Genomic DNA, 13,073 nt, shown 5'->3' on the forward strand with positions numbered 1-13,073 from the left:
CAGGCTTACTATTACAGGCTTACAGCAGGAGATTAGCTATATCTTCCACACTGCTGAGGCGGAAAGGAAATCCTCTGGAATCCTATTTAATAATATATTAGAGAAGTGTTTTCTCTTTAATCAGATTAAGTTTATATCGTTAGGGTTAAGCTTATTCGCATCGCAGTCAGTTATTTATTCTATTAGCTAAGGTGCTCTTTAGGATACCATAGGTCTTTGCAGCACGCGAAATGCTTAAGTTATTACCTGCAGCGTATATCAATCGGATCGCTTTAATCGCAAGAATGACTTTGTCTTCTTAGGTGTAGATTAGCATTATGGTTGTTGAGATTTTACGCGTCAAAGGTTTAAGTGATTTGGACGTAAGAGTGTTTAGAAAAAAACGTCCGGCTGACTAGTCCAGCCAGCTGACTGATGAACCACGTTAGAGTTATTAATATTTATTTTATTAAGCTTTAGTTTATAGTTTTTATTTTCTATTTAAATAATTATAAAAATAAAATTAAAGTTATTTATACTCTCTATTGCTTTATAAAGCTTTAGTTTATAGGTTTTGATAACTATTTTTAGTTACTTATTTCTTTTAGTTATATTTAAATTACAAGATATAATTTATATTGCTAAGATATTTTAGTTATAATTATCCTCCACATTTATTAGTTTCTATTTCTTGAAGTTTAAAATAGCTATATGTTTAGTTTAAAATTAAATTTAGTTTAAAATTAAAATAGTAATTATAGAGAATTCAAATTTAAGTATAATAGTTTTTTTTAAATAAGAGTGAGATATTAAGTTTATTAATTTAAATTAACTAAAGCTTTTTAATAGAAATATTAATTTTAAATAATTATATTATTAGTTTAAATAGTTAGAAATATTACTTATATTATAGTCTCTATATTAATTATAATAGTCTACTTTATATCAGCAGTTATAGCTATAATTGAGGTTTGTTTAAATATAAAAGAAATATTAAAATATTATATTAGTTAATATAGAAATAAGAAGTATAAAACAGTATAATATAGTAATAAGTATTATAAAATAGAGAGAAAAATAAAATAAAACATATATTACATAATAAATAACTAATTAAATATTTGTAGTTTAAATATAAATAGAAGATATATAATATTTAAATTAAAATAGAAAATATAGCTAAACAATTATAAAATGATATTATAAAGATTTATAGAAGTTATAAATTAATTAAAAAATACTATAGCTTAAGTTTTTAGTTTAATAGTAAAATATAAAGCTATCTAACTAAATAAGATATTATTAATTATTTTCATAATCTTATATTATAATAATTCTTTAAAATAATATAGTCTATCAGAAATATTTATTGTTAAAGGTTTTTAATTTAGTTAAATATTAAGTTATTTTATTTTTAATTATTTATAAATGTATAATGTATTATAATATATTAATAGAAGTAATAAATTTTAAATATAGTAGTATTTTACTAAAGATATTAAAAAATAAAGCTAATTTAAAGTAGTTAATTAAGATAATATTATAAATATATATACTATTAAACAGCTATAATTAATATATTAATTAATTTATCTTGTTAATAATTATATAAAGTTTAATATATTACTATTCATTTTTCTTTTTAAAAGCTATTATTTATAATATTAAAATCTTTTTATATAATTATAATATAACTTTCTAATTAATTTTAAACAATCTTAATAGTTTTCTATAGTTATAATAAGATTTAGTTTATATTATTATTATAATAATAATGTTATATATTTATAGTTAGCTATAAAGACGTAATAAGGTTTTATTAATATGTTTAGAGATAATATTAGCTATATTATTTAAAATGAAGTTTAATATAATTTTATTTAGTAATTAAATAATAAAAACTAATTTAGAGTTATTAATTTTGAACTAAACATATAATATTATATTATCTTATTTATTTTTATTTGATATAGCTATAAAGTATATTTGTAAAATAGATTGAATAGTGAGGTTTATATATTTACTCTAGCTATCTATTTATAAATAATAAATAGTTAAATATAATAGTTTAGTTTTAAATTATGTCTATTTATATACTTATAAAGCTAAGAGGAATTTAAAGATTTAATTATTAGAAATAAGTTTTAGTAATCCTTAGTTATATAATAATAAATAGTTAATAAGCTATAAAGTTTATATTTCAATATTTCTAGTCTTTTTACTAAAAATAAGACTAATTTATTTTAAGAATTTATCTATAATAAATATGATATAATTATATACTCTTTTTATTAGTAGTAGTTTAAAAATATAATTAATAGTAATATTATAATATAAGTATAAAAGCGTAATAATTAGTTATATATTTCTATATAGCTAATATATTTATAACTTATAAATAGAGCATTATAAACAGCTTGTAATATATTGTTTTAAGTTATTTATTTATATACAACATATAAAATATATAATAGCTTAAAAAGAGATCTATAAACTTATTAAAACCTATATAGTTATCTTTATATATAGTTTTCAAAATACTTTATAAGTAACTCTATAAAATATATAATTAATTAAATATTCTTGTTATAGTTTTTTATAATAATAAATTATAAAATATAAATAGTAAATCTATTTAGTTATTTTTATTAAGTTTTAGGTTAGCTTAAATAGTTTTTAATATTAAACTAAAAATTAGATTTTGTTTATATTTAGCTATTATTTCTTTTTTAAAAGCTAAATTGATTTCTAAAATAACTATACTAATACTTTTTTATATTATTAGTAACGCTAAGTTTTCTTTAATTTTTTAGTTTTAAATTAATAGCTATATTAATAGAAGTTTTATAAATACAGCCAATATAAATTTATTAATTATAAATACTGTTTATGTTTAGATATTTATAGCCTATTCCTCTTAAATATTATTACATAGAACGTTAAATCTATAAAAATAAAGTAGTAAATCACTAAAGCTAAGTTCTACTAATAACTAAAATAATATATTAGAAATAATATAAATCTTACCCACTTTATATAAAATCTATAGCTTTAATTAGTTTTTTATTTTCTATACTTATAGCAGTTGATAAAATAATACTAGATTATTAATATAAACTAAGAAAAGAGATATAATTAGTAATAATTATAATCAGATATATAATAACTATAGCTATTATATATTTAGCCTTCTATAATACTTAAATAAAACTAAATATCTCTATCTCTATTGGCTGATATCTCTTTTTAGTATTTAATAATATATATCATAAATAAATAATAAAATTAATTAAAGTTTATAGTAATATAGTTACTATTTTATTATCTAGGTTAATAATTTTAAATAGTATAATGAAGGTAATATAATAAACTTTTATATTAATACTAGATTTAGATACATCAAAGTTTATAAATAGTAGCTAGCTAAAATTGTAATAATAAACTATAATATATTTAAAACGTTTTTTTGATACGTTTTTAAATAACTAAACTTCCTCTATAGTAAATATAAAATTAATTAAACCAAACTATTTCTTTTATTTTAGATCTGTATTAATAGTTCTAACTCTATTTTTAGTTATATATCAATAAAGTAGCTTAGGTTTTTAAATTTCTAATAGTTTAATAATTTCTTTACATTAAAATGTATTATATTTAAAATAACTTATAAATCTAATACATGTTTTTAGATTATAAAATATAATAAAATATTTAATATAATTAAAAATACTAAGCTTTTTAGTTAATATTATAAAGCTAAAGATACTACCTTAATTATTTAATATTATAATATTATCTAAAAGTAATTAAAATAGCTTTTTAAGATATTTAAAACTATAATAATATTATTATCATAAGAATATATAAGAATAGTTTTAAATAAGCTATTTACTGATTTCTAAATAAACATATTACTATTTTTATATTTTATAATAATATATTAAACCATATATTATCTATTTTAGGTAGTAATAATAAATAGTTATTTTTTTAACTTTAAATATATATATTATTAGTAGTAGAATATATTAATATTTATTATAGTAATAAATTTTTTATTTTTAACTGAAGTAAATATATCTTTTTATAATTTTATTAAATAACTATTAGAAAAGATAATCTTATTAAAAGTATTAATATTAATAATTCTTTTTTATTTCTTATTAAATTATAAATATTAAAAATAAATGTAAAGCTTACTTTAAAAGATAGAAAGTTTTATTTTATTCTGTGAGTTTCTCTATAATATATTATATAATACTTTATTTTACTATTTTTAAGTTATATATTTTGTATATTTTTGATAATTACTTTTTCTATTTAGGTTTTAAGCGTATATATATCTATTCATCCTAGAGGATATCTATAAAACCTTTATTTCAAAAGACATCTATAAACTTATTAAATATAGATATAACATAATTAGTTTATTTATTTTTATTATAAACTATAATTCTATTTATATATTTCTTAGTTTTAATATTATTAAAAGTTTTCATTAGTATAAGTTTAAAACTCTATTATTAATACATTATTAATAAAGTTTAAAATACTTATTTCTTTTTATAAAAATAAATAATAACTTATTTATATTGTTAATAGCTACTATATATATCATATCCATAATAGTAATGATAATATAGCTAGAGAATCTTTTATGTAATATAAGCTTAAAAAGTAAATCTTTTTAAACATTATAAGCTTAATAAATAATAGAGAGAAATAATAAAAATATTAGAAATAAAGTAATTATAATAACTAATTGCACGATTATTCTAATTAGAGGTTTTATTTCTAGTTTATAATAAATAAATATAGTAAGTTTATATAAATTAATATAAACTATAGTTTTGAATAGTTAAATTTTAAACTTTTTAAGGTTACAATATTATTCTTAACAAATATTTTAGCTTATAGTCTAAAGACTAATAACACTTTATAATTAAAATATATAGATATTTTCTATTTATTATCTATGGTATAGAAATAAAAAAGAAACATCATATATTTAGCTATTTAATAGTAGTTGAAATTAACTTCATATATAGTAAGTAGTTATAACTAAAGGCTAGTCTATAAATATTGTCAACATATAACGTTCTTTTATAATAATAGTAATAATATAAGAATAATAATAACGCTAAACTTACTTTAACATTCTATATAAAATAAACTAATAAAGTTTAAGATATAAAACCTTATATAAAAATACTAGATTTATTATAACTTATAACTATAATATTGATTATGTAATACATATAGTTACGTAAGCACCTTATGTAATTAGCAGTTTAGCAGGTTACGTTTCAGGTTATCTTTCCCCTCACTTTTCCCTACTAAAGGATGCAACCTGCGAACAACAACAACCAGACTCATCACAATACATCTGTTCCCTTATTCTTATCGAGACAATTAAATGCTCATAAATGCTCAGAATTATTACCTTTTATCATAACATTACCACATCTATAACCTTATACTATATAGGCGCATATACCACGCCCCTGAATACGCTTATACCTCTGTTAACAAATATAAATATGTTTTTATAATTATATTTTATTTACTGAAATATAGCTATAACTAATATTTCTATATATTCTTTCTTCTATTTTATTTTTAAGTAATTTAGTTAAGCTTAAATATATATATATATATATATATATTTATACGATTTAAATTTTATTTTTATATTTAGTGATGCGTTTATTATTCATATATTAATAAGTATTTTTATAGTAAGTTTATTTGTATTATTTAGTATAATTATTTATTTTTCTATTAGCTTTAAAATATTATTAGTTAGTAGTTCTTTAACTATATTAGTGGTTTAAAGTTAATAAGCTTTAATACTATAAATATTACATCTTTTAGTATTAATATTTTAGATGTTTTATAAGAATTACATTTTATATTAGTTTCTTTAATAGGCTATTAGAGGGAAACTTTATGTGACTAGCTTAAGTAATTAAATAGCTTATCGCTTAATAAAAACTCCTTTTAATAAGTTTAATATTCATATAGGTTTAAATTTATATTGCTAAAATGAATATTATTATTAGATTTATCTATAGGTATTAATAAATAGTTAGCTATAGTTTTAAGCTTAATATTACTTAGGTTAAAGCTTATGTTTATAAAATTAACATATAGCTATTCTATTTTAATAGGATTTATCTATATATTTAGTTTATAAAGAAATATTAAAGAGGCTTCTTTTTTATATTTTTATTAGCTATATAAATAGTAATATATTTAGGTTATTAAGCTAAATTATAGTTACTTTATTATGAAAAATTCTAAAGGTTACTTAGTTAATTTTATAAATTTATAGCTAAAGTAGCTTTTTATTAAAAGCTATAGCTAATGTTTTTTTAGTTTTAATCCTTTAATAGTTGTTATTAAATACTAAATATCTACTATTTATTTATTATGAATAGGTTATAAAGTATTATAAGTTAGAGATATCTATATTATTAGTAAAATTAGCTTCTATAGCTTTAGTTTTAGTAACTTTAATACTAACTATATAAGGTATTAAAGTTTCATAGTTAAGCTAAACGTTTAGAAAAATTATTATCTTAATAGATATTAAACTCTATTTATTAGGTTCAAATAGAAAGCTAGAGTTTTATTACATAGTTGGAATATACAAATATAGAATATTTAAGCTACTATTATTAGTATTAATAATAGCTATTACTATTACTATAAATAGTAATTTATAGCTATCTAAATAAATATACTCTTTTAGTTATTAATTCTATTAAAGAATTATACTAAAATAGTTATATTTATAAGCTTATCTAGCTAAACTTAAATCTCTCTATTAAATATCTTAAAAACTATTTTTAGTTAGATATATAAGTCTTTAATTTTAGTATTATAAATATTTTAAATTATAGTTAATATAAATAGCTAAATAATATATCTTTAAGTAAAATATTAAATAGTAAGCTTTTATTTATAAAGTACTTATAATATATTTAAAAAGTTCTATTTAAAGTGCTTTTATAGTATTTCTATTATAAGAGATAATAGTTTAACTAAAGGATTAGCTTATTTTAATGCTATAAACTTAGTTGTGTATTAAACTAGAGTAATACTTAATAAGTATAATAACTAGACTTTTTAATAGCTTATTTATTTTAAATAGTAGCTAGATATTGTAAGTAATTATAAAAGATATATATATCTATATCTATATATATTATATATTTAACTTTTAATATAATACTATAAAAAGAGAGACTTTTAGCTATTAAGTTAAAATAACTAACCTTTTTAGTTTTAAAAGTTATAATATTTTAGTATGTTATTAGTAATATATTTTTATGCTATTAGAATATATCTATAGTTATTAATACTATTAAGAATAGCAGGTAGTTAAAATATAGTGTTTTTTATTATATTATTATAATTTAATTTTTGTGTTAATAAGATAAATATTAATAAGAAGCTATTATAAAATATAGTTAAGCGTTAATATTAGAAGGTGAAGTTATTATTTAGGTTAATCTATAAAACCTGCTTTATTAATTCTATTAAGCTATTATTAAAAAGAGGAAAATGAATATTTTTATAATAAAAAACTTAAAATTAATTAGAGATAATAGCTAAATGCTTTCGTTTAAGATATAAATAGAGATAAATAGTAGTTTACTACATAAAAAATTTAATAAATAGTTAAATTATATTAATTAAGCTAAAAATAGTTATTACCATAGTTTTAATAGAAGTAATAAGTTATAGAGATATATTAGTTATAATAGCGCTAAAGGTTTATTTATATATAAGCTTTGTTATTATTTTAGGGGTAGTTATATTAAAGAAGAATTTAAATAAAGCTAAAATATAATTTAGTCCTTTAAACGATTTAATTTATTTAATAAGATAGTTTTTTTCGTAGAACTATTTTAATAATTAATATTAATATTAATAATGTTTAAGATATAATTAGTTTATTTTATGTTAGCTAGTATAATCTTCTATAATATGTAGTGATTAAAATAGTTTTAATAAAATTATAAATATTATTAAATAATAAATATTATTATTAATATAGAGATAATTAATCTAACTATTTTAAAAAGTTATAATATAATAATATCTATTTAGGTTTTTAGTACAATATAATATTAAGTATTTTAATATTAGTTATAATAATCCTCTAGATTTTAGCTATAAAAAAGGTAAAGAGGATGAGAAAAATTAGAGTAGAATAGTAAAAAATAATAGAAGTTTAGTGCGATTAATTTCTAATAATAGTATAAAAGCTATAGTAGAAAATTTAATATATAGTAGTAATTTTAGATTAACTAGTTATACTATTAGATTACTAGCTATATATATAGGTGTAGATGTGTAAAGTTCAAGTTACTTATTCTTCTATATATTTAGTGGGGTAGTCACTTATAGTGACTTGTTGCTACTGTGTGGGGCCTGCCTTGTGGCAGGATGGGAGGGAATCGGCAACGAGTGAGGTGACGTCCAGCCCAGTGGAGGGCTTCCATCAGTCATTTGGGCCGAGGGTCCGATAAGCACTTCAGCTGATAACGCTACCTACTGACCCTCGCAACCACGGAGTGCCAGTCCGCCCAACCAGTCCAGTCCAGCACGGGTCCAGGTCCTGAGGGCAGTCCCGGTCAGGGTCAGGCGCAGGGCATTGGAGGAAACGGCCGCTAAAACACAGTGTTAGTCAGCACCCATGGGGGGAAGGGGCACCGTCCCCGCATCTTCTGGGCCCCGGCAATGACCAGCTTGATGCCTTTTTCTGCCGGGAACACCAGAGAAACAAACATTCCCATGGCGAGCATGACATAACGTTGTCTCCAGCAGCCCTCAATATGGGCAAGATGGGATGCACTTTGTCTTGGACGATGACGAATGACAGCATCGAGCCACGTTACCCGGGCGGAATACGGAGCCAAGACCGCCCTTGCATTTCTGCAGGCAGCCTATTGACCAGTTCTGTCGACCCTTATTCCAGTGTCTCTGCCGGAGCAGCGAAATAAGAAAAAAAGGATGCTTCTGGATTCCGTCGATCTCATAACCGAACCTCACCATCGTGGGCATTTGGTGGAGCGATGCCGTCACAATCATCGAGCTTCATCGACCAGCCCGCTTATTGAGCAATACAGCATGTCAAATGCACGACCAATTCATTCATTCCTAGGAGGCTCTCCTGTCTGATGCTCTCTCATTCTCGACCGAGGTACGGCACTGGTCATGCGCGACCACTGGCAGAAGGCAGATCTTACCCGTCCTTAAGCGTGTAAGATGCAGAAAGCCCACAATGAACCGCAAGGCTGTCTCAAACCTCCTCACCAACTACCAAACCAGCGGCTGACGGTACACAGGGGAATCATATGACGAGCATGCCCATCCAGGCATCCATATTCTCTCTCCAACTCATCCCCGCAACTGATGACCCCAAAAACGGACCGTCGTAAACGCCTGCTTCATCCACCTGCATGACCTGCATATCGCCAACCCGCCATCTTAAGATATTACGTGAGATCGCGCCTTTCCACACAACACATCCAACAACACCTGCCTTCCCGCGCGTTCAGCCCCCCAAACAAGGAGACACAAACCCGAAATGAGCCGTTCGTACTTTTTCGTCCTCGCTGGTTGGCCAGACGGGGAAACACACCTGAGGGAAACCGGCCGGCAAGGCAAGCTGCATTTCATGCCAACACCCACAGCGCTAAGAGCAACGCCAACCGACCCGATGGATGGACGACCCTGAACCCCGAAACCCTGCAGCCTCACTTCAACCCCCAACCTCCGACGAGAGCCTGTCTACTCACCAAAGACCCAAACCAAGCACGAGCTGCATAAAACTACGACTCTCACCACTTGACCGAGCCGCGCGGCCGCTCCGACATGCAGACGACCTCATCACCTTTATTCGTCGCCTTGCGAGGGTGATATCCAATATCAAACTCTCGGCACGTTTATGGCTAGGAAAGCGGCCAGTCGCGCGGTGGTACAGCGGGAGCTATCGCAAGCGCGTCAGCCCTAGCTAGCACATCATGCCGGGGAGGGGGGACTTGCAACTCTAAGCTGATGGTGATGGATGGTTGGCGAGCTGTCCAGCTGTACGGCTGAGCTGTTCCGTGAAGCAAAGCAAGCCATTTAAACCCAGCCAGGCCTCTGTCGATGATGCTGAAGACAAGTCCTCCTTCTCCAGTCATTCATTTCCTAAGTCTCAAACAACCAAACCACCACAAGACCCATCGCAGCCCTTCCAACATGGCAACCTACGGCGACCCCCCACCACCTCCTCTCCCATCCCCAGCCGCCTCCAAATCACGCAAGAAAGCGCCCCAGGCCGTGCTCTCCGACTTCTGGGCCTCCTTCCACTCAAAACACCAGGGCAAGGTGACCTCCATCTTCCCCCGCGCCCTCTACGCCTCCCTCCTACCCACCGACCCGTCCCCGCGCGACGGCGCCTCCTCCTCCCTCAACGCCGGTCGCTCCTACGAGGCCGCCGCCGCCGACTGCCGCGCCAAGGTCAAGCGCATCGTCCGCGAGTGCGAGCGCACAAACGAGAAGTTCACAGACCCGGACTTCGACATCGAGCACGACCCGGAGTCCAACTGCCTCAACGGCCTCGTCCGCGACGGCGACGGCGGCATCGGCGACGCCTCCGGTGCCGTCGGCGTCAGCGCCTGGGACGTCAAGAACTCGCTCGACACCCTGACCGCCGCGCAGGTCCTCGGCCCGAACTCCACCATCCCCATCGACCCCGCCGCCGTGTCCCGCTTCCTGGGCGGCGCCGGCGACATGTGGAGCCCATTCGGCAACATCTCCACCTCCAACCCCAACTCCGGCGCCGCCAAACAATCCGCACAGAACCCCCGCACCCGCGGCATCAGCAACTCGCGCGGCGTCAAGGGCTCAGAGTGGTACAACCCAGGCTCCATCCACCGCGTCGACTGGATCTTCGAGTCGCCGCAGTTCATCGTCAACGGCTACTCCTCCTCGGACATCAAGCAGGGCGCCAACGGCGACTGCTGGTGGCTCGCGGCCGTCGCCACCATCGCGCACCGCCGCGACCTCATGACGCGCGTCTGCGTCGCCCGCGACGAGGAGTGCGGCGTCTACGGCTTCGTCTTCCAGCGCGACGGCGAGTGGGTCTCCGCCGTCGTCGACGACAACCTCTACCTCAAGGACAACGACTTCGACTACTACTCGGACGTCTACGACGCCTCGGGCAAGAAGGCCCGCCTCCACCGCAAGCGCAACCAGACCGGCAGCGACGCGCTCTACTTCGCGCGCTGCGAGGACCAGAACGAGACCTGGCTGCCGCTGCTCGAGAAGGCGTACGCCAAGGTGCATGGCGACTACGAGGCCATCTCGGGCGGCTGGCCCGGCGAGGCCGTCGAGGACATGACGGGCGGCGTCACCTCCACCATCGCGACGAACCGCGTCCTGCGCAAGGACAAGCTGTGGCGCGAGCTCGTCAACGCCGACGGCGAGTTCGTCTTCGCCCTCGCGGCCATGGGCACCGGCTGGGACTGGCAGAAGTCTGGCCTCGCGCTCGGCCACGCCTACTCCATCCTGCAGTCGCGCGAGGAGGTCGACGAGGACGGGAAGCGGGTGCGCCTCGTGCAGATCCGCAACCCGTGGGGCGAGCGCTCCGAGTCCGGGCTCGGCGAGTGGAACGGCCCCTGGTCCGACGGCAGCAAGGAGTGGACGCCGTACTGGCTCAAGAAGATGGACCACAAGTTTGGCGACGACGGGCTTTTCTGGATGTCCTACGAGGACATGCTCTCCACCTTCATGTACATCCATCGCACGCGGCTCTTCGACGAGAAGTGGACCGTCGTGCAGCAGTGGACATCCGCCAACGTGTCGTGGGTCACGGGCTTTCTGCAGACAAAGTTCGTCGTCGAGGTGAAGAAGACCGGCACGGCCGTCATCGTGCTCACGCAGCTCGACGACCGCTACTTCAAGGGCTTCGAGGGGCAGTACTACTTCGAGCTGCACTTCGTCCTGCAAAAGACGGACGGCAGCAACACCTCTTCAGAGCCCGAGCAGATCTGCCGCGTCCGCCCCGTGCACAAGTGGGAGAACCGCTCCGTCAGCTGCGAAGTCACCCTCGAGCCCGGCACCTACGAGGTCCTCCCGAAGGTCACCGCGACGCGGCACAACGCGGCGCAGACGGTGGAGGACATCGTCAAGGACTACGCGGAGCGCAACCCGCAGAAGCTGCGGCAGGTGGGGCTGCAGTACGACATCGCGCACGCCAAGGGGGGTGTCGTCGACGAGGACGAGATCCTCGAGAAGAAGAAGGCTGAGGCCAAGAAGAAGAAGGAGGACAAGAAGGCCAAGCGGAAGAGGAAGCAGAAGAAGGCGTTGGTGGTCGCGGCCAAGGCCCTCGAGGAGAGCGCCAAGGTGGTCTCCGAGCTTGCCGAGGGCGGCGACAAGAAGGATGACAAGAAGAAGGAGACGGCCGCGACGGCCAAGAAGGAGGAGGGCAAGGACAAGGAGAAGGACGGAGACTGGACAGAGGTCAAGGACTCTGACAAGGAATCCACCGGTAGCACGGGGCTCAAGTCGCCGCCGCCAGAGGACAAGCCCGCGACGTCGCCATCGACTGCTGGTGCTAAACCCGGCGATGCGCCTGCCTCTGAGCCAAAGAAAAACGAGGACAAGAAGGAGGAAGAAGAGAAGGACGAGAAGAAGGGAGAGGCTTCTGAGGAGGCCAAGCCAAGTGAGACCGAGGAGAAGACTGAAGATGCCGAGGTGCAGACAGAGGATGCCCCCGCTGAGCCCGTCGAGGAGGAGGAAGAATCCGATTCCGACTCCGAGACCGAGTCTGTCGTCGATGACGGCGAAGAGCCCGTGAACCCCCCTTGGAACGCCGTATGCGTTCTTGGTCTTCGCGTCTATGCTGAGGACCCGGAGGTGGCCATCAAGCTCGTCAAGCCGGCCGATGATGAGGAGGCTTCTGCGTTGACTACTGAAGGTGAGCCTGCCGGTGCTACTGCGTAGATATGTGACATGATTTGATGAGATATGACGGGAATGTAAGCGATGGTTGCTCACTTATTGTATTAGGCGGATTGGCTAAAGATACAATT

At 32.6% G+C, this 13,073-nt stretch overlaps 1 protein-coding gene across 1 annotated transcript; it reads left to right on the forward strand.

Annotated features, from left to right (window-relative positions):
• Positions 1 to 10,236: 10,236 nt before the first annotated feature.
• Positions 10,237 to 12,984, forward strand: ADL1 (Calpain-type cysteine protease ADL1; the record flags this gene model as incomplete). The annotated part of the gene is made up of 1 exon (XM_037317601.1): positions 10,237 to 12,984. One exon carries the CDS (start codon positions 10,237 to 10,239, stop codon positions 12,982 to 12,984), a length of 2,748 nt encoding a protein of 915 aa, XP_037182903.1.
• Between the last annotated feature and the right edge of the window lie 89 nt (positions 12,985 to 13,073).

This window comes from Colletotrichum aenigma (genome assembly GCF_013390185.1).
Source record: "Colletotrichum aenigma strain Cg56 chromosome Unknown KSG_Cg56_contig02, whole genome shotgun sequence".
NCBI lineage: Eukaryota > Fungi > Ascomycota > Sordariomycetes > Glomerellales > Glomerellaceae > Colletotrichum > Colletotrichum aenigma.